The sequence below is a fragment of the Piliocolobus tephrosceles genome, chromosome 3, assembly GCF_002776525.5.
Source record: "Piliocolobus tephrosceles isolate RC106 chromosome 3, ASM277652v3, whole genome shotgun sequence".
Taxonomy (NCBI): Eukaryota; Metazoa; Chordata; class Mammalia; order Primates; family Cercopithecidae; genus Piliocolobus; species Piliocolobus tephrosceles.
Window position 1 is genome coordinate 92021402 of NC_045436.1, and position 23306 is coordinate 92044707.

The following is a 23306-nucleotide window of genomic DNA, read 5'->3' on the forward strand; positions in this document are numbered from 1 at the left end:
CAAGGATGGTTCCTATATTTGAATTTATTTTTTTAATTTGAGACAGTGTTTGGCTCCTGTTGCCCAGGCTGGAGTGCAATGGCGCAATCTTAGCTCATTGCAACTTCCACCTCCCAGATTCAAGCGATTCTTCCACCTCAGCCTTCCAAGTAGCTGAGATTACAGGCGTGTGCCCCCACACCTGGCTTAATTTTGTATTTTTAGTAGAGACGGAGTGTCAGCATATTGGTCAGGCTGGTGTTGAACTCCTGACCTCAAGTAATCCGCCTGCCTCGGCCTCCCAGAGTGCTGGGATTACAGGCGTGAGCCATGGCACCCAGCCTTTGATACTTATATTAGTCATGCCTACATGTTCAACTCTTTAAATATAATATGGAAAAGATACAACAGCATAAGCAAAATAGTCTTCAATCTTCCATATAGCTTTACCTTGGACTAGGTACAAACTTAAAACTCCTATCCTAAAATTTAATTTAAAAGAAATATTTACAAAATCATAAATGCTGATAATTATTTCAACAGATGCTGGCCAAACTACCAGAAGAGCGGCCATCAGTGAAACACTCAATGTTTTTAAGAATCAGTCGTCATCTAGTTAGTGCCTCAGATTCATTCTGGTGCCTCTGATTTTGAATATTATTGCTTTTCTTCGTTTTGTCCTAAAGGGAAGTGACTCATCAAACACACAAACTAATCCATTTCCAATCAGGATCTATATTTTGCTTAAGGAATGAAAAGGTATATGTTCCAGTATAAAATCTATTTTTGTACTTAGATGCATGAATAAGAGGAGTTGGGATTGTGAGTAAATGCTGATCTTAAAAAGAAATGGCAGTACCTCTAAGAAAGAGACAACAAAAGAGTAAGAAAGATCCAAAAGAATCTTCAGGAATTGGATGGACAATTATCAAGAGGTGACTGAAAGGATTTGGGAGTATGGAAGGAATACCAGGAACATTGAGACAACATAATTTTATAGTGAAGCATCTCAACACAATTTTTACCAATAACACTTAGCAGCCTAAAAGAAACAGGGAAATCGGAGACTGTAGGAAGTCAGGGCATGGGGAGAAAACGTAGCTATGAATTCATAGTTGAAATGGTAGACATTATGTATTCTCAACTGCAAGGAGAAAATAGAAGTCAAAAGGACTAAATATGTAACTAATCCAGAGGCTTTAAAAATTCTGCTTCTTTCTTGGTATGTATTGTCATGTATTTGTTTATCTTCTCTTCCTGTATGATACTGTGTCTTACTTGTGTTTCACAAATGTGAGACTCCTGACCTTTTATAAGAAGGTAACAAGGCATTTTTCAAAAAGCCTTTCTTTGGAGAGGTTGAGTGGGATGGTAGAGTGGATTAAGTGGAACAAAATTCCAGTTGTTTGTTGGGAAAATATTTTTTAGTCTCAAATCCCTCTGAGACTCACTCCAAACTAATTTCTTTCTGTCATTCTTCTTCCTTCTTTCAGTCTCTCTATAACTAAATTCAGTTTAAAATTATGTTTTCTAGAAAGGCAGCCTTTCCATGATTATTGGAGCACATTCTGCTCATGTTAGAAGTTCATCGTTCTTAGTCATTAAGCACATACAGTATCCGCCCTTATCTGCAGGGGATACATTCTAAGACCCCCAGTGGATGCTGAAATTGATAATAGTACTGAACCCTATATATACTGTTTTTCCTATGTGTACATACCTATGATTACATTTCATTTATAAGTAAAGACACAGTAAGAGATTAACAATAAGAATAAATTAGAACAATTATAATAATACACTGTAATAAAACTTGTATGAATGTGGTCTCTCTCTCAAAATAATCTTATTGTATTATACTCACCCTTCTTGTGATCTGTCAATCTAATAATTGAGGTGACTACTAAGCGACTAATGGGTGGATTGTGTCAACAGCATGGATACGCTGGACAAAAGCTTGAGTCATGTTCCAAGCAGGATAGAGCAAGATGGTGTGAGATTTCATCGCTGTACTCAAAATGGCCCACAATTTAAAACTTACAAATTATTTATTTCTGAAATTTTCCATTTGATATTTTCAGACCACAGCTGACTACAGCTAACTGAAACTGGGAAAAGAGAAACTGGATAAGGGGAACAACTATAATATTAAGGCAAGAAAATTTCAGGGGAAAACAAACGGTTATTTTTTGGCCAAATATGATACATTTCTCTCTTAACTGAATACAGTTAGGAGAAAAAAAAAAAGCCCACCTTTGAAGTGCTCAGTGTGCTTAGTCTTTGTGCCAACTTCTGTAGTTTTTCTTTTCTTCTGGGGGTAGGAATGGGATTAAAGGTTAGAGATTGGTTTTGTTTTTTATTTTTAAGAAAAGATGAAAATTTTAAAATCCTGGTCAAATAATAAGTATGACAATTGAGACCAGGTTCTATACTATAGTGAGCCAGATGTGTGTATAAAACAAGAAGCTGTTATTGTACAGGAAAGAAATGCAAAAACCACAAAACCATTTTAAAATTATTATTTTTACTTTCTTTCTGTGCTGATAGCGCCCCCACAAACATGGTAAACATTCCTAAAACCCACTGGACTTTCTGTATGAAGTGTGGCAAGCACCAGCCCCACAAACTGACACAGTACAAGAAGGGCAGTGATTCTCTGTATGCCCAGGGAAAGCAGTGTTATGACAGGAAACAGAGTGGCTATGGGGAGCAAGCTAAGCCAATTTTCCAGAAAAATAAAAACTACAAAAAAGACTGTGCTAAGGCTTGAGTGTGATGGGCCAACTGCAGATCTAAGATAATGCTGGCTATTAAAAGATACAAGCATTTTGAACTGGGAGGGGATAAGGAGAGAAAGGCCCAAGTGATTCAGTTCTAAATGTCATCTTTTGTTTTGTTATGAAGATTATAAAATCTTGAGTTTATGGCCGGGCATGGTGGCTCACGCCTGTGATCCCAGCACTTTGGGAGGCCGAGGCAGGTGAATCATAAGGTCAGAACATCTAGACCATCCTGGCTAACACGGTGACTCCCCTTCTCTACTAAAAATATAAAAAATTAGCTGGGCGTGGTGGCGGGCACCTGTAGTCCCAGCTACTCAGGTGGCTGAGGCAGGAGAATGGCATGAACCCTGGAGGTGGAGGTTGCAGTGAGCCGAGATCGTGCCACTGCACTCCAGCCTGGGCGACAGAGCAGGACTCCATCTCAAAAAAAAAAAAAAAAAAAGGTATTATTTTTGCTGAATATAAGTTAATCAAGACAAGTATAACTGAACTACTTTTAAAAACTGATACATTGAAACAATTAGAGTGTGAATCATCACAAGACTGATTGTATATTTATAATGAAGCATATAGTGTAGGCTTTAGAACATAGGCTTTAGAGCCAGATTGCCTGAATGTGTCTAGATTCCACCAATTACTAATGGATCTTGACTAAATTATGTAATCTTTCTTCCTCAGTTTCCTTTATGTTTTGAAGATCATAGTACTGAAAATATTGCCCAGAACATACTATTCAATTAATGTTCATTTTTTAAATTAATAAATGTGTCATGAAATAAGTTAAAAATTTCATTTAAGCATTATTGTTTTCAAGGCTTACATATTTCAGAGCATATCTACATAGGGACAGCCTTTGAGATGAAGAGGAATAAAAAGCAAGAAATGAGTCTTTGCAGGTGACTAAATTCTGAAGTGAAGATGTTTTGTAAACCACAGAATCAGTTCGTGGTATATGAGAGCTATAACCAGCTATCCTTTTACATAATAATACAAAAGCAGTTAAACACACCATATCATTTTTTAAAGCATCATTTACATATTTGAAAGCAGTGCATTAGTGGGGTTTTTGCCAATTCTTTTGATTTAGCTTTTGACCAAATTGACCTTTCTTGAACTAAATGCCAAGCATTTTACAGCTCTTAAATGTTGATCACATTTTGCCTTAAAATATATGTATTTGTTTATAAATGTTAACCTCCACACTAGATTACTAGCTTCTCAAAGTTAAGGATGTAGTCTTATTTATCTAATGCTTTATAGGTACCAGAAAAAATGTTTGTTGAATTGGTTCTAGAGAGTAAAGAGTTTTTAAAGCAAAATAATCATAAATGTTACGCTGAATATAAATGACAACACAGTTTTATTTGTTCATTTGTACATTAATATGTTTATTTATTTGCTATTTGTTTTCTTTCTGGGCTGCCAGATACTTTGTTTGTTTGTTTTGAGGCAAGGTCTGGCTTTGTCACCCAGGCTGGAGTGCAGTGGTGCACTGCAGCCTCTGCCTCCTGGGCTCAAGCTATTTTCCTACCTCAGCCTCCTGAGCAGCTGGGACTACAGGTGCCCACCACCATACCCCGCTAATTTCTGTATTTTTTTGTACAGTTAGGGTCTCACTGTGTTGCCCAGGCTGCTCTTGAACTCCTGAACTCAAATGATCTGCCCACCTCAGCCTCCCAAAGTGCTGAGATTATAGGTGTGGGCCACTATGCCCTGCCCTGCCAGAGATTTAATGTGGGCCGTAGAAGGAGGAGACCATTTTATTGTTCGCAGAGCATTCTTGATTTACTTTTTATATTTCTACATTTTTAAAGAACTTCTCCAGAGAGTTATAAATAATGATAGAAAGTATTTTAATTGTGCTAAAAGTTTTTCTAAAAAATAGGTTTGAGAGTGACATTTAATGTATTGAAAGCAACTAAGGAAAAAACAGGACTATTCTGAGATTTGGGTTTCTGGTTAACTTTCTTTAGGCTTAATGAAAAAATAAGTTAATTACCAGCTAAAGTACTTGGTAGACTACTGCACAATGATGGAAAATTGCCCACCTGATGATATTTGTGAAAATATAGTGAAGAAGGAGAAAAAGGGAGCCTTTTTTAATTCATTTAATCTTCAAGTATATATTTAAAGCCTTTTTTAAATGTTAGTAAGAACTGCCTGATTAAATGGATCCTCATAAGTCAAACTTTTATACTGAGAGTTTGATCACAGGACATGTGAAGAATAATAAACACTCTTAAAGGTGCTTACGGTCCCAGGACTCATTCCAGAGAACTAGCTACCTACCATATAGCATCCTCTGATTCAGCCTCACAGAAGTTGTCTCACAGTTCACCATCAAAAGTAATGTCCAGAAATAACCAAGGTAGGGCTTCCAGAACAATGAGGTAAGGAATTCAGCAGACTATCTCCTCAGCAAAGCAGCAATTTAACTGTTGAAAATTATTAAGCAAAACAAAATAAAGCAATCTTTTAAAGTCTCCAAGAACCATCCTCGAGGTATTCAGCAAATAGAGAATTATTCATTCAAGAAAATATACTAAATCTCAGACTACAGTTTCGCCCTGGAGGAGTAGGCCTCTGGTGTTTCTCAGCTCTCTGCCCCTCCTCCTCCTAGCTCTGTGTTGTGGAATCTCAATTCCAGGTAGGCATAGCTGAGAGGACCAAGTCTCTCTTCCCCCAACCAGTCTCTAAGTGAGGCACAGCAAGTCGAGAACACAGAGGCCCAGCCTTCCCCTCCCTGCACTCACTGGAGGGCAGAGGTTCCCTCCCAGGAGAGGTAACCCAGGAAAACCAGGGGCTGCTCCCCAACCTCAAGTGTGTAATTTTACAGCAGGGTGTCACCCCAGGGAAAACTAGTGCAATGGTGCAGGAGCCCTGCCCAGGAGGAAAGGCAGATCTTATGAGTGAAGAGCTCCATAGATTTCCCTGAGAGGACTTTGTTTAATTGGGGAAGGGAATGGAGAACTTCATGACTAAATTTGTTGTTGAAAGCAATACAGAGCTTGGTGAAGAGCAATTAAGAGGAGGCTGATAGCGCCATAATACATCAAAACGTATTACTAGTGGCACCATCAAAACAATACAGCAGCCAGAAGTTTTAAAGAGAGAACCAGGGAAAGAGCCAAGAAGAGCCTTCCTGGGATCAAGGTCAACTGTGAGAATCGATAAAGCAGGGCTCATGTGCTAGGCTACACCCACTCAGGAGCAATTATAGTAGGATATGGGGTAGACTTGAAAGCATTCTCTGTGCTGTACATAGACCCATCAACACAGGACAATAGCCTCAATGGCACAAGGGGCTTAAATTCAACATCTGACCAAACACCAATTGAACAATAAACTATTCTGACCCCTTACTCCTTGGAAGCCAGGCTTTAAAATGACATCACAGTCATCCCTGGCAGTCTGAAAAACTGTGTATATGCCCAAGGCATTTCTCTGTCAGTTGCCAGAGTGGGAATCTCCAAGCTACTAGTCCCTGGCTGAATGTGTAAAGTGTTTACCACAATATCTAGCATATGGGTAAATTCTGATTAGTGGTGGCTATTATTATTATCATCATCTATAGTCAGAACTCTTGGTTTCAAGTGACAAAAATCCAACTCATACTAGATTTTGGAAAATAGGAATTTATTGGCTCATGTTATGAAAAAGACCAAAAGTAGATATGCTAGCTATATCTGAGTACTGAAATTGTGTCAATGAAACTGTCTCTATCCATTTCTTGGCTTTACTTTATGTTGGCTTTGTTCTTAGCAAGCTTTCCCCTCCTAGTAATATGGCCTACATCTCACCAGCTATCTAACTACAATTTGTTTTTTTTCAAAAAAAAAAAAACAAAAACCTGTCTCTTTTTCAATAGTTGCAGTAAAAGTCTTGACTAGAGCTTTCATTGGCCTGTCTTGCATTACATACTCATTAATTAAGTAAATACGTGCCCAAGAAAATGAAATATTCAGCCGGGCATGGTAGCTCATGCCTGTACTCCCAGCACTTTGGTAGGCTGAGGTGGGTGGATAACCTGAGGTCAGGAGTTCGAGACCAGCCTGGCCAACATGGTGAATCCCTATCTCTACTAAAAATATAAAAATTAGCTGGGTGTGGTGGCAGGCACCTGTAATCCCAGCTACTCAGGAGGCTGAGGCAGGAGAATCGCTTGGACCCGGGAGGCAGAGGTTGCAGTGAGCCAAGATCACGGTGTGGCACTCCAACATGGGTGACAAAGCGAGACTCTGTCTCAAAAAAAAAGGAAAGAAAATGAAATGTTCTTATTGGGCAGGCTTGGAGCTGGGGAATGGAGACATCTTCAACCAACACATGGACTAAGAGCAGGTAAAGTATGGCTTCCCCAAAGTTAAATCAAGTAGAATATATGGTATATATACTAGGCAGGCAAAAACAGCAGACTTTCAATACTGTGTATGTAATGATATGCATTAACAAAACAACATGTAATACTGGACACAGGAAGACAATTGGTGAATCTTAAATTGTCAACTCACTCAGCAAACGCCTGTTTATAGAATGTAACTTGTGCCATTTCCAAAGTGAGTAAACAGGTTTTACCAATATTAATGTGCACAGATTGTTCTGTGGGTAGGGATGTTCCACAGAAAACATCCCACTTCAATTTCTATATAATTAAATTGTCGTAACACTTGAAAAAAATACAACTGAAGTTAATTATCATGAGAAGGATGATCACTAAGGCATTAATTATCTCAGGCAGCATGGTACAATAAAGAATAGCAGTAAAAATCACAAGATACAAATTCTGCCAAAAATATAGTAATAATAATTACCATATATTGAGTGCTTATTCAAAAAGCTTTTATCTGTTTTCTTATCACAACAATTCTATAAAGTAGGTATTGTTACACACATTCTATGGGTGAAGAAACTGACAGTCAGTGGTTAAGTAATTTGCCCAATGTCACACAGCTGATACATGAGAGAGCAGGATTTGAATCTGTCCTGTTTGCTACCAAAGCCTTGGTTTTTTGTTAATGGGCTATGGGACTTAACCTCTTCATTCCTAATTTCTAAAGTAAGAGACTGTGATTTAATTATCTTTGAAGATGCTTCTCAAAAATCCAGTGATTACTTAAGGGTTTACCTTTAATTTCTCATGATTAATTTTGAGTATCTTTTAAGAAGGATTTTGAATCAATTAGAACACCCCTCTATTGTTATGTATGTCTTTAATCATGGACAAAAAAAAGAATATCACTGTTTTGGTGAGAACACTCTTCTTGTGCATGTCACAGTCAGTACTCTCTGTGAAACCACAAAGGAAATTACATTTGACAAATGTTTTTCCATTGGGACCTCACATACAAAGAATAAATTTTGGCAAAGACAAAAGTGATTAACATTAGAACAGGAAAAAAGCTGCATCTGTATTTCTGCACTCATGTACTGGTTTAGTGAAGTCTTACGGGTTTGCTTATTGTTTGTAGGGGAGGTTTTTTGTTTGTTGTCTTATTGCAATTCTGCCAACCACGTATCTCTTCATTCTTGCCGAGTCTTTTTTTTTCACATTTGAATCTGAATTCATTACTACTTTTAAAAACTATGAAAATGTACTAACCTGATGCAAATAGCTTTACATAGTTTAAATTTTTGTACAAGATGAAAATAAGAATTTGAACAACTTTTCTGCTTGAATACTTTTAGGTTTTCTGTAAACTGTGAGAAAAGATGTAAAGGAAAAAAGTAATATTCATTTTGCTGTGTAAAATGTATTTATTCTGTGTAAAGTGAAAGTGTATTTATATAGCTTATTTTTTCAGAGGTGGAGTACATAAAATTTCTCTGAAAACTAAGCAGCATTAACTAGATGCTAGTTACTAATGTAATAATAACTGGAGGGTGCACAGTGTAGGGATTATTGGTGGATCCCCTGGAGTAAGAATATCTAGGTTCACGTCATAAATCCTTCAATTACTAAGTGTAGGTCAGTGTCCAGACATTTTATTCCTCTTAAACTTTACAGTTTCCTTATCTATAAATGGGGGGAAATAATAGTGCCTCCTTTACAGATTGTTGCAAAGATCAAACAAGATAATGCATGTAAAACACAGTGCATGTTACATAGGAGGCACTTGGGTTAGCTTTCCTACTCTACCATTAATACCACTACCACTACTATTACTCTGAAAATTACAAGCATCTTGACAGAGAATCAGACCCCTAAGAACTCATCTGTTCGTATTAGTGTCTGCCCTTAAAACACAGTGGGTTAGGAATTGTACTGAGCATGTAAGTTTTAGCTAGCAGCTGTCATTTTCTGTAATTTAGTCTAGAATTTATAAATATTTGAAAAAATTCACAACTATGCTCATGGGAGAATACAATGAATATTGATAATACATTTAAGTTTTCTTTGTTTTAAATTTTTGTGGGCTTTTTGCATAGTATGTTATTGTAGAATATTTCCATTTTTCCTTCAACGAATACTTATTATGAGACTATGATGGGCCAGGCACAGTGCAATATACAAAGTACTAATGTAAAATTTGTAAGACATGTTTATTGCCCTTAATACCCTTAGCGGGTTCAAAGCTAGTGACAGAACATAGATATATAAAGAAATAATTTTATAATAAAATACTATGCTAGGCATAATAATGGTCTCTCCAAAGATGTCCACATCTTGATCCTCAGAACCAGAGAATATGATATCTTACATGGCAAAAGGAATTTTGCAGGTGTGATTAAATTTAAGGACTTTGAGATGTGGAGAGTATCCTAATAATCCAGGTGGATCAAACCTAATCACATGGGTTCTTAAATACAGAGAACTTTTAATTTGTCTTGACTCAATTCTTGTATATGGTGAAAAGTATGGATCCAGTTTCATTCTTCTGCATATGACTAGCCAGTTATCCCAACACCATTAAATAGGGAGTCCTTTCCCAATTGCTTGTTTCATCTGCTTTGTCTAAGATCAAAAGATTTAAATGTAAGACCTCATACTATATAAATTCTAGAAGAAAATCTAGGAAATACCCTTGTCAACATTGGCCTTGGCAAAGAATTTTTGGCTAAGCCCCCAAAAGCAATTGCAACAAGAACAAAAATTGACAAATGGGACCTAATTAAACTAAAGAATTTCTGCACAGCAAAAGAAACTATCAACAGAGTAAACAGGCAACTTAAAGAATGGGAGAAAATTTCCACAAACTATGCATCTGACAGGGGTCTAATATACAGAATATATAAGAAACTTAAATCAACAAGCAAAAAACAAATAACACTATTTTTAAAAGGACAAAAGACATACACAGACATTTCTCAAAGGAAGACATAAAAGCAGCCCTGAAAAAAATGCTCATCATCACTCATGAGAGAAATAAAAATCAAAACCACAATGAGATACCATCATACTAGTCAGAATGGCTGTTATTAAAAAGTCAAAAAACAACAGATGCTGGCGAGGCTGTGGAGAAAAGGGAACGCTTATACATTATTGATGGGAATATGAATTAGTTCAGCCACTGTGGAAAGCAGTTTGGAGATTTGGAGATTTTTCAAAGAACTTCAAACAGAGCTACCATTTGACCCAGCAATCCTATTACTACATATATACCCAAAGAAAATAAATTGTTTTACAAAAAGACACATGCTCTCATATGTTCATCATAGTGCTACTCTCAATAGCAAAGACAGAATCAACCTAGGTGCCCATCAGTGGTGGATTGCATAAAGAAAATGTGATATATATATATATATACACACACACACACACACACACACACACACACAGTGTATGTAATACTGCACAGCCTGAAGAACAAAATCATATCCTTTGCAGCAGTCAACATGGATATAGCTGGAGACCACTGTCCTAACCAAATTAATGCAGAAACAGAAAACCAAATACCACGTGTTCTCACTTATAAGTAGGAGCTAAACATTGGGTACTCATGGACATAAGGATGGCAACAGTAGACACTGGGGACTACTAGAGGGAGGAGGAAGAAAGTGGAGTGTGGGTTGAAAAACTACCTATTGGGTACTATGCTTACTACCTGAGTGATGGAATATATACCCCAAACCTCAGCATCATGCAGTATACCCTTGTAACAAACCTGCACATGTACCCCCTGTATGTAAAATAAAAGTTGAAATGATTTTAAAAAGAGCTAAAGAAATAATTTAAAATTAAAACTTTTGAGGCTCCTAATTTTATGTCCTCTTTATACAGTATTTCTCTATGAAGAATTCTGTATTTCTGTTTGTTAACAACAATTAAATGTAGGCAATAAAAAATACAGGTGTTCGTTATACCAGTGTTTTCTCAAAATGTGGTGAAAAGCTAGGTTTTTGTTTTTCAATTCATTGCAGACTGATACATTTGTAAAATAAATTTTAAAAAAAGAACTTTTTCTCACTGTGGTCAGAGGAAAATGTTAACTACTGAAGAATGGTCGAAGAGGTGCAGTACTGCTAGCTTTGAAGATGAAAGAAGAGGTCCAGGAGCCAAGGAATATGGGCAGCTCTAGCAACTGGAAAAGTACAGAAATAGATTCTTTTGAGCCTCTAGAAAGAAATTCAGTCCTGCAAAAATGATTTCTAATAGAACTATAAAATAATACATTTATGTTGGTTTAAACCATTACATTTATAATTCTTATGGAAGCAATAGAAAACTAATATTAAGCACAAGTTCTCTTTACTTGAGTATATGTGGAAAATAAAAGAAAATAAGGATAACTTTCCAAAGTTGACCCAGAAGAGCTAGGAATAATTTTTTCAAAAGACATGCAGAAGTCATTGTTCCAAAGTGAATCACATGCCCTTTCCAAAACTAGCTCTAGTAAAGAGAAAATTATTCTTAGAATCATCTCTGGAACTGAGTAGGTAGAATTCACTTCACCTGAAGAATGAAGGCTGGATTTAAGGTTCTAATAGGGAAGAGGAAAGAAGACTGGATGCTGAGTAATATCCACAACAGAAATACTGCTAATCCCATAAAAATATATACATGGTTTTCAGATTACTGTAGTAAATAATATTTTGGAAAATAGTGCCCATCTTTTGTTTGGCAAAAAAAAAGGAGCAAAGTAGAGAATCTATCAAATACTTCTTTAATGCCTGCCACAAAGACACATAATAAATTCTTCCTGTTTATTCGACAAATATTTATTCAGATGTTTCTATATGCTGCTATTCCCAGGACATAGCCTTTGCTATTTTGCCAGTAAAAATAAATACTGCTCCTACTTCATGAAGCTTATAGTACAGGTAGACATTAATCAAATAATAACACACATTGGCATTGAGTTAGAATGCATTGAGAGAGCATTATCTGATGCCGTGAGACTGAGTTGAAGCTTAAGCTAAGACCAAAAGAAGAGGATGCCTTAACTAAGCAAAGGAGAGAGGAAATAATTTTTTAAGCAGAGAAAATAGTATGTGCAAATCCCTGTGGCGAGCAAGAGCTGAAAGACCTATGTGGCTGAAAACAAAGACAGAGGAATGCTGATGACAGAATGAGACCAGAGACTCAGATAGAAGCCAGACTAAGCAGGGCTTCATAGATCATGTTAAAGATTTTGGCCTTGATCTTAAAAGCAGGACGGAGGTGGCATGATTGAATTTGCACTTGGAAAGAACCACTGTGGCTACATTGTGGTATATAGATTATAGGGGAGCTAATGGACTTGTGCAGTAGCAGCGTTAGGAAACTATTGGAATAGGCAAGAGATCTTAGTAGATTCTTAGGATTACAGCAGTAGATGGAATAGTATATACACTTTAAAGAAATGTTTAGAAGGTAAAAACAAAGAGGATATGGTGATGACCTGGATGTGGGTCATGAGGAAGAGGAAGAGGAAGGGGGTCAAGAATGCCTTAGAGTTCTGACCTTTGGATCTGGTATATGGATAGTGGTGCCATTCACTAACCTAGCGAGCATCAAGAGAGCCCTCTTCCTCACAAATCAGCCAGATGGTTTAAATTTTATTGTAAATAAGAACTTCTAAAAATAATTGAATTGGATGACCTTTTGATAGCTCATGAGACAATCCAGAAAAAGCAATATGCTGTTACTTGTGGTAGTTTTGTGACACCACATGCAATTCATTGTATCTCATAACTCAAGTCATAATATAGTCCTTTCTTAATACAATTTACCCAATTGCAATATATTTGTAATGAGTTAATTCTACTTAATTATCTCAGCTTGTCAATTTTGTAAACTTAAAAAAAAACAAACATAGAAACGCACCAATTGACAGAAAGAAGGGAGGGATCAAACTCATCAACTATAACTATGCAGCTCTTTACCTCAACTTATTTCAAGTATCTCTTACTCTTACAGTGAAGTACTGGTGCTGGCTCCTACCAGTCCTCAAAGAGCAAGTTGTTAAATTTTCAGGAACTTTGTGAACTGGCTGTTAATAGTTTGAAATTGGCCACAGTGGAAGTACTAACACTACAGAAACTGGAAATCACAACAGAATTGGCAAACACTGTAAAACAGAGCTTCCGCCAACCCCCAACAAAGCCCATTGTTAAACATTTACCAACACACCAGTCTTTGTATCCTTTAGAACTGTGTTATTTGAGAGGATAGCCTAGATACATAAAATACTGTAATGAGATTGACTATAATCTCACTGATTGAAGAATAGTGCTTATTTTCCTTTTCCACATTCTTTTTTTTTTTTTTTTTCTTTTGCCTGCCTGGAAACTGAGACCCTTTCCACATTCTTAAATGTCTTCCTTTAGGGTTGTTTGAACCCCCTATCCAATTCATTGCTGGATATATTTGATGTTTCTACAGAACCTCATTTGTGAAGATATGTTACTTTTAGGCATTAGTCTAGTGATTTTTTTAAACGTTTTTCTTCATCGTTAGATTGCCCAGATTAAGAAGTATTTCAGTAAGGTGGCAAAGTTTTAGAAATTACTGAATCTGGTTGATAGGTATGTAGGTTTATTATACTATTTTCTCTAGTTTTGTGTGTGCTTAAAATTTTTTATAATTAAAAAAAAGAAGCAGGTGGCGACAGCCACAGCTTTCCCAGACTTGTCCTTACTGGGTCTTCAACTTCCAGTCTCAATCCCACCAGCTGTTCTCAAGATCTGAGATATGCCGTCTCCTCATCTGGCCTGATTTACTAACTCTATTTTCATTTAAGTGTTGCAACACCTCCTTCTTCCCCTGAAAAACCCACAAGCATTTGTAGATTTTATTTATTTTACAAAGAATTTAAACCTTCAGATAGTACCTACCATATCCAGATTAGGGTACTTTCTTCGTACTGAAACCACAAAAATACTGAAAAAAAAAAGTCTTAAAAAGCTTCAGTGACAACAAAAAAACCCCAAAGTACAGTGAGTGCATAGATTACAAGAAACTGGGAAGAGTAAAAAAAAAAAAAAAAATTTTAAGAACTTTAGTAAAAAATGAAGACTAAAAGGGCCAGAACCAGTATCAATATGCTAAACACTGGAGAAACAGAGAGGGATGAGGGATCAGCAGAATTACATACTAAATCGAGGACTCTTCAAGTTCTACCCTAAAGAAAAGAAAGCTTTAATGTTAGGCAAGAACAAGATTTTTTTTTTTAATGTAGTATATTGTTATGGATCATATCAAAGTACAAGAAACATAAAATTGACCCGTATCAGTGAAGAAAAAAATAATTTAGAAATCAATTTTTTTAAAAAAAGAAAAGATCCACAAATTATAACTTAAGAGAAAACTATCAGTATCAAAAAAGGATCACATAAATCATTTTATGGATTAGAAAGCTGAAGTTCAGGAAAAGTGAAGTAATTTGGCTAAGGTCATGTTACTCAGCTAGTTTAAGTGTTGCAGCCTGGACATGAACTCCCTAGATAACTCTACAACATTTTGTTTTTCTGTCTTTTTCTGATAGAAGTGAAAATCCAAAAGTAATTTTAAAAATTATATAAAATAAGCCGGGTGTGGTGGCTCATGCCTGTAATTCCAACACTTCAGGAGGCCAAGGTCACTGCTTGCCTGGTGCTGATTTCTCTGAGTTCAGAGGAGGGAGCCTGTAGACCTGGGAACCAGGTATCTGAGGACGAAGCACCCAGTAATTGGAGCTGGCATCTCAAGAAGGCACATTGAGATTGGTTCTGCAAGTGTTGGAAAACCTCCAGATTGCAATCAGCTGCTACTACTAGCAGGCACTGTTGCTGTCAGAGTGAAAAATTGTTGCTAGAGTGAGACTTAACAGGATTAAGAAACCCATCTGAAGGAAACAGCAAATTCCTTCTTCCTTCTCTACTTGTGAAGTATCACGCTGGTCCCTGTATTGGCAGAGCCTAACAGGGAGCCAGAAATGCTTGCAGAATTCCAAAGAGTGGGTTTGAAGCCAAGAGACAGTAGCTTACTAATTGTCATGGCCTTAATTGTAATATGACTGGAAGATAATAGAAATAACACTTTTGGTATATATAATTGGGTGCATGTAGACATTTTCTGGGATACTAACTACTGGGTAGACATTTGGTCTTATTGTAAAAAAAAAAAAAAAAAAAAAAACATTTTATTAAAACTATTTGTTTCTCCTGATGAAATTAATAAGAGCCACTTAGGGCATCTGTATAATGAACAGGAAACTATGCAAGGGCCTGCTCTGAAGTCTGCTTAGCTGAGCTTAAGACAAAGAACACAGCAGTAGTGACTGAGGATTGCTCTATAGTAACAGCAAACATGCTTTGGTCAGCTGAGCTCAGTTTCTTAAAGTCTTAGTGTCAAAGAAACTGTCTAAAAAAGAATCTTACCAGGACAGAGCAATCAGACCTTGCCTCATAAAACAGGACAGTGGCAGAAAAGGGTGTTCTGAAATCATGGTCACTCACAAGAGAAATACAAACATGGTTCTTCACTTAAGCAGCCATTTTTGTTCAATTCCAGGATCAAAAAGAACATCCCCATTGTATTAAATTAACAGGTACTTATAGAATAATTATCACAAATATGCCTAGCACTTGGGGAGATGAAGAACTAAGGTTCTTAAAGACCTTTACGTATTTCTCATGTTATGTTCATGTTTTGTCTTTTTTTTTTTTAAAGGATGTTGAAGATTCACAAAACCACACTGGTGAGCCTGTTGGAGATGACTACAAGAAAATGGGAACACTTTTTGGTGAACTGAACAAAAACCTTATCAACATGGGCTTCACAAGGATGTATTTTGGAGAACGAATTGTGGAACCAGTAATAGTCATTTTCTTTTGGGTTATGCTGTGGTTCCTTGGCCTGCAAGCCCTTGGACTAGTTTCTGTTCTTTGCCTTGTTATTATTTATGTGCAACAGTAAAACATGGCTGAATGGAATTGTTTGACATTTGGTAGCCATATATGTAATTGAAGAAGTTATATATTTCACTTTTTGACAACTGAAAAAGTTTGCCTTGTTTCAAATTGTGTGCTGGATGTTTTGTAAGTAAATTTATACATGGATGTTACTTAAAACTAAACTCTTGATCATAACAGGGTTGAATATATATTTTGAATATACATTAGCTTATTCAAAACTCTTGTTTCACTACTATGATCTCTGTCCCCTTTATACACCTCTATCCCTATGCCAAATCTTAAGTAACACCACCAGAAAGTGAACAGGGAAAATAACAGGACATGGAATTCAAATCAAGCAATCTAGTTCTTATAAAGAGTTCCAATAAAACATTTTAGAAGAAAAAGGATGAAATAAGCTACAAGTAAGTTTCACTTAGAAAACTGCTCCCCACTAACCCTCCCCACCAAATAATCCCATAATATTTGGGAAATATTTGGATTTCAGTTGTCCCTACCCAGCCTAAACTAAGGTAAATGATAATTAGCATACACTACCTTAATATTGTGATGAAAATCAGTAAATATAGAACGTTTTCTAAAGGTTGAAAATAATATATTTATTATTGCTGGGGAAAGTTCCCAGGTTAAATATAACTTTTTAAAAATGTAACATTTGGACCTAGACCTACTTTAGTATATCATTTGAAGTTTCAGACAATTTTGGTGCTAATTACTTTTTGTGAGTTTTTGAAGTCTTATAGCCTAGTTGACTTCACCCTCTGCTAATGCCATATTTTCTTGTGTCTAACAAGTTGCATATTTTTTCCTAGAGAGACATTTTCAGTATATATTTTTTAGAAATTTATAATTTTGTAGTTCTTTCATAACAATTATTCTGTTTTAAAACAATGTATTTCCTATCTTGACATGGACTTTTTCACAAAAAAAAATTATATTTTACTGTTGTTTTCAGGAAAAAAACATCATTTTTCTTTGATATCTATATCAGAAAGTACAATATTAACAATATAAAACCAAATGCTTAAATTTGGAGCTTAGCCAATTTTGATAATATTTTTCTAAGGCTAAAGTCATGTCAGCAATTGGCTAGCCATGTTATTAAGGTGTCTTAATTCAGCATTTTTAGGTTTTATATTGAAATTTGCATTTCTTTAAATATTCCTGGAAAATGGGGAATGGCTTTAGTGGTATTTTGGGTTTTGTTAGAGAACCTGAAATCTTTACACTTTCATCTCAAAGACTATAAAGGAAAGAGGTAGTTAAGATCATTTAGAATTCAAGTTAAATTTCAGAAAATTGGGGCAGTCAGGCATTTTTATCTTTGGTAGGGCAACAAGTAAAACATGTAGAGTGCTTGCTATTCCACTTTTTAAAGCTTTTACCCAATCTTATTTCTAAAACTCTGTACATTCTCAGTGTCTTCTCATTCTGAAGCAGAAAATAAAGAAGAACATTCAACTTAGATTTCTAAAATCAGATAATCCTAAACAAAAATGTTAGGGTCACTAAAAAGTATTGTGCATTTATATAAATACAGGCCTTTTGAAATTTGACTTTTAAAAAACAAAAGACTTTGTACGATATCATTGTGTTTTTATTGCGCTTGCAATATTTTTATAGTAACCTTTATGAAATGAACTCAGTATAAGTGCAAGTTGTTTGAAAAGGTGTTTTTATTAGTGCACAGTAGAATTGTGAGGTTTTCAGTAGACGTCATGAGATTTTGTATATCTACATAAAATATAAGTACTTTTTTTCTAATGCTACTGGAAATTTTACTTTTCCTTTGGAACACATAAATAATACTATGTACAAAATAATAGCTCTGGTTCCACCAGTACCTAATGTTGAAAACATTTTTAAAGTAATTTTTAATAGTAACTATTTAGTATACTGTCAATACTATGCATCAGTACACTGGTGTTAATAGGGTATATATTAAATTATATAAAGAAATAAGATATTTTGCTGTTATTCTTTCTACATATATTATTGGTTGTTAGTACAGTATACCATCAAATATTTGGCTTTGATATGAGAAAAAACAAACTTTGCCTATGTAATGGAAATAAAATATTTTCTTTTATGAAATATATTAGAATGCAGATTATACTAAAATATCCTGAAATAAAACTGGTAATTTATTTGGTTCATGGTATAAAGAATTAGATTGGGCCAGGCGCGGTGGTTCACACCTGTAAGCCCAGCACTTTGGGAAGCCAAGGTGGGTGGATCACAAGGTCAGGAGATCAAGACCATCCTGGCTAACATGGTGAAACCCCGTCTCTACTAAAAATACCAAAAATTAGCCAGGCGTGGTGGCGGGCGCCTACAGTGCCAGCTACTCAGGAGGCTGAGGCAGGAGAATGGCGTGAACCCAGGAGGCGGAGCTGGCAGTGAGCTGAGATCAAGCCGCTGCACTCCAGCCTGGGCAACAGAGTAAGACTCCGTCTCAAAAAAAAAAGGAATTAGATTGAAAATTGTTCTCATCACAAATACAAGCCAGTTTTAGAAACTGTTATTGCTTATGAATAAAGAAATAGAAGTTACAATGCTAAGGTTATTATATAATGCATACTCATATGGCCAGCCTGTAATTCAAAGGAAAAAGATCAAAGTCTACAGATAAACAGACTGTAGATGAGTAAATCCATTTTTCTTAAAGACTCTGTATTTTGTAGAATTCTGTTCTCTCATACTTTAAGTTGTCATGGGCAAGGTATTTTCCCATTCCTGGCTACAGGAAGATCATTCTTAGTCCAGTAGTGTGCTGGAGCGAGCTTGCACCGGCTTACAAGAGCCAACTGTGAACATTTTTTCTAGCTTCAGTGCCGTCAAGTTGGTAGTTTGAAATTGGACATGGTGGGAGTATTTACACCAAAAAAATTAGTAAACACTACAAATCGGATCTTTTATTTTCCCTTGAAAGCCATCTGTTAAACATATATCAGCACACCCTAGAGGCCACATTCACGTCTATTCCTACAGATACGAAAGTAAGGAACAGAACACATTTTGTGAAATAAAGCATATGAGGTAAATCCCCCACCCAAAACCGCATCTGGATCTTTCCTTTGTGGGTATTATGGTCCATGGTTATCTTCTGACCAACAAATCTCTGTTTAATCATGTTTTGACCACAGAAAATCTCTCTAGGCTGTTACCAGGCTGCAGATCCACTAAAGACTCTCCAGGCAATCAGGAAAGGTGAAAGTTGCAGATTGTTAGAGGAAAAATTACAGTGTAAGTAAAGATCTGTTGTAATATAGAAAGCTCAAAATAGTCAAAGCCAGGTATGGAGCAATCAAAGGCTATTTGTGTGGTTCATAGATTATGTTTTAATTGTTACTTCACAAATGTTTATTAGTTTCAGGCTTTTTAAATGCTCTCATTGCCAATTTATGACTTTACAATTAAAGGGAGAAGCAGCAAAAAATCAAGATGGCCAGGGGCGGTGGCTCACACCTGTAATTCCAGCACTTTGGGAGGCCGAAGCGGGCAGATCACCTGAGGTCGGGAGTTTGAAATCAGCCTGACCTATATGGAGAAACCCCGTCTCTGTTAAAAAAAAATACAAAATTTGCTGGGCGCGGTGGTACTTGCCTGTAATCCCACCTACTCAGGAGGCTGAGGCAGGAGAATCGCTTGAACCCGGCAGCCAGAGTTTGCAGTGAGCCGAGATTGCGCCATTGCACTCCAACCTGGGCAACAAGAACAAAACTCCATCTCAAAAAAAACAACAAAAAATTAAATAAGACTTTCATGCCTGGTAATAGAGTTGGCCAAAAAGAATATAAACTTATTTACAAACTATGGCTTCAGGGGTATTGGTGGATTTGAGGTCATTTGCAACTCCTGTTTCTCTACCCAACATTTAATTTTTGGTATGCGTTGGAGTTCAGTCCAAAAGCCTGCTCTCACATCACTCCACACAGCAACTCGGCAATGTCACCACTCCCATGGCTGCAGAGTTACCATTTGCATCCTAACAGCTCCCCAGTTTGCATCTCTAGATCAGAGCACTGTACAGAATTTAAGACTCATACGTTCAATTGCTTGCCCAATATTTATTTGTACTTGGTTATCCCATAGTACCCGAGATGCAGCATGTCCAAACGAGCTCAGATCCTTCTCCCAAATCTTTAATTCCTGTTTCCCATTTCAGCAAATGACACAATCCTTTCCCTAACAGATCAAGCAGGAGTTGTAGGTGACATCCTTGACTCTGTATTTCCTACACTACCTACATGTAACCAATTACCAAGTCTATTTTACTTCTAAAACTTTAATCTTTCTACTTCTCTTCATTCCTAGCATCACTAACTTAGTCCATTCTACCATCATCTCATCTGGCATGCTGAGAATCCTGATTAGCCTCCCTGCCTTCATTTTCTACTTTTTAGTTACAGATCTTTCTAAAGCATTATTCTAATATGATTCTGATATCCTCGACCTAAATCTTTTCAGTGGCTTTCTGTTTTCATTATGATAAAGTCCTTATGCCTTAATATGTTTCACAAGGCTCTTCACGTACTGGTTATTGCATACCTCATCTGTCTATACTGCCACTCTCCATTTCCAAGACTCAACTATACTGAACTTTTCCCCAGTTTCTTTAAAGAGACATGCTTTTTTACTTCCAGAACTTTGTACATGCTTTACCTTCTTTAACTGTCCCCACCAGATTGGCCAACATCTACACAGCCTTAAGACCTCAAGTGAGACATTATGTCCTCCAGGGAAACTTCTCTGAATCCTTTAAATCCAGTTTTGGTTATTCATTATAGCTTGGTTTCTCATTATGTGCAACCCTGTACTTTCCAGGTCAGCACTTCTCATGCTATATTGCAATAGCTTATTTGTCAGCTTCTTCCATTAATCAATAGGCTTCACAAGGAAAGAGAACATGTCTGTCATTCTCTAATTGCATTGCTAGTGCCCAACACAATGCCTGGGACATACTAGGCTTTGAAAAGATTTATCAAATAAGTAAACCCACTTCATCTACTCATGGTCTCCATATAGACCACGAACAAAAAAGAGCTAGAGTTGTACTTTGAAGTTCTTTGACTCCAAAAATATACTTACTGTGCACAAAGAGCATGGATTGATGTATACATAATTGTAAAGTTATTCACTTTTGATAAAAGAATATTGCTGTTATTTAGAAATATATATACAGTATTTCCACTATCCACTCATGTATTTTAGGAGAAAATGTATTTTCAGTGTTGTGTTTGGTTGATTCACTATTTTTCCGAAAAGGATATTTTGCAATACGTATGGTCACTGATACTACCAAAAGTTCACATGTGTTCAGTGTTTTTTAATAGAACTTTATTTATTACATTTTAATTTTTTGTTTTGTTTTGTTTTTTGAGGTGAAGTCTTGCTCTGTTGCCAGGCTGGAGGACTGTGGCACGATCTTGGCTCACTGCAACCTCCGCCTCCTGGGTTCAAGCAATTCTTCTGCCTCAGCAGGAGTAGTTGGGATTACAGGCACATGCCCAGCTAATTTTTGTATTTGTAGTAGAGACGAGGTTTCACCATGTTGGCCAGGATGATCTCTTGACCTCGTGATCTGCCTGCCTCGGCCTCCCAAAGTGCTGGGATTACAGGCGTGAGCCACCACGCCTGGCCTACATTTTAATTTAAAAAAAAAAAAAAACAACTCTTAAGGTTTTTTGTGAGCAGAAATTCTCAAGTATTTAAGCGTGGTATTTTAGGCTCCAGAAGAAATTCACTATTACAGTGTCCTAGTAGCCCAGACATATGTGTTAAATGACATGTCTATACTTTGTTATTCTTTCTAATAAATAATACTCTTTTACAACTCTACCTTCTGAGTGTCTCTTCCCACTCCCTATCACATGTTCTACTTACCAGTTAATGGCTGCCACATCCAGTTTGGAATGACCAAAGCAACAACACACCTGAGGGTGAACAGAGGTTATCTTTTTTTCCTCATCCCTATTGCCGGAACAGAATGCCAAGACCTGACGTGTATGGCTTCCTGGGAAAGGAGAAGTGGGAAAACCAAGATCAAGACCAGTCTCTGCCTCCAAGCTATATTTTCTTCTTTCTGTTGCCTTGACTATTGTGTAAGTTAGAATTATCTAATAAACTCTGCAGAAGCCTGCTAGGGATCCAAAACACATTTATGTTTATTAAATTTGAGTTATCTTTTCAGCAATTAAAGTTTATCATTTAATCTTTCATTGACTTAGTTGGAAATTTCCTTGCCAGTTTTCCAAAACACCACCGTAAACAGTAACTTGTATCATAAAACCATGGACCTTTTTTGCCATTGGTTTCCCCCAGTATTATAAGAGGCTAGTTTATAGTGTATTTTTAATGTGAGGTTGTTTAATGTAAAAAAGTTTTATATACAATGTACTTGTTAATACCACAGTTAAGACAAAAACTTCAAGAGATTTTTCTGGGAGTAGCAGGATATGTAATGACATCATCCATATTTGAAAATATGTACCATCTACTGAATGCCCTTCTCTGGTCTGTCATGATTGTTTCTGTTAATATTTTCTTCATTTTTTAGGTATAAAATTCTAAAAATAGTCATGATTAGTTTTTCCATGAGACCACAGCACCAGGTAGCCACAGCAGGCTACCTCTGAAGGACCTTAAGTCATAATTTTTTAATATATTTTCTGTCTTAAAGGGCACAAGAGTATGTATGTAAACAGAAGATATAAATAAAGGTTAAGAAGAAACAGTTACAAAAGGAAAACATCCTCCCTGGGTATGACTTTGGAGAGATGAACCTAAATCATCTTTCACAAAACTCTAGTGATGATTTTTCGTATGAGGTGAAGCATTTGTTTAATAGACCAGTGGCTTTCAAAGATTTCTAAATTTAGTTAACATAAAATGTTACACAAATATCACATATAGGATACCTAAATATCATTTATATGATAAAAGAGCTGCTATGATTGATTTTGCGGTAGGTCAAAGTTCCCTGGGAAGCAGACTTGGAAGAAATTAGCATGCAGAAAATCTACTAGGGAGTACTCTGGGATTGGCACCTGTAAGGATAGTAAAAGACGCAAGACTGGACAGAGGGGGTTAGGCAATACATTCACAACAGGGCCATAACTCTATGGAGTGGTCTGAAGCTAGGATGGTCCCTCAGAGTTGCTTCATGCTGGGAGAAGACAGCTTTCTTCTGCAAAAAGCAATTCCCAGGGAGAACTGACAGCTGGCGATTAT

The 23306-nt window shown here is 36.5% G+C and overlaps 1 protein-coding gene and 1 long non-coding RNA gene across 2 annotated transcripts in view; both read left to right on the forward strand.

The window, feature by feature from the left end:
• Positions 1 to 18227, forward strand: part of FAM241A (family with sequence similarity 241 member A) — a 40615-nt gene extending 22388 nt beyond the window's left edge. The window contains exon 2 of the mRNA XM_023219941.2: positions 15829 to 18227. Coding sequence (XP_023075709.1) covers positions 15829 to 16074 — 246 coding nt within the window. The 3' untranslated portion in view covers positions 16075 to 18227. The remainder of the gene's footprint in view (positions 1 to 15828) is intronic.
• Positions 18228 to 18424: 197 nt separating this feature from the next.
• LOC111547895 lies at positions 18425 to 22233 on the forward strand. The gene is made up of 2 exons (XR_002733261.3): positions 18425 to 19319; positions 21963 to 22233. It is a non-coding gene; the product is annotated as an uncharacterized LOC111547895 (long non-coding RNA).
• The last annotated feature ends 1073 nt before the right edge of the window (positions 22234 to 23306 follow it).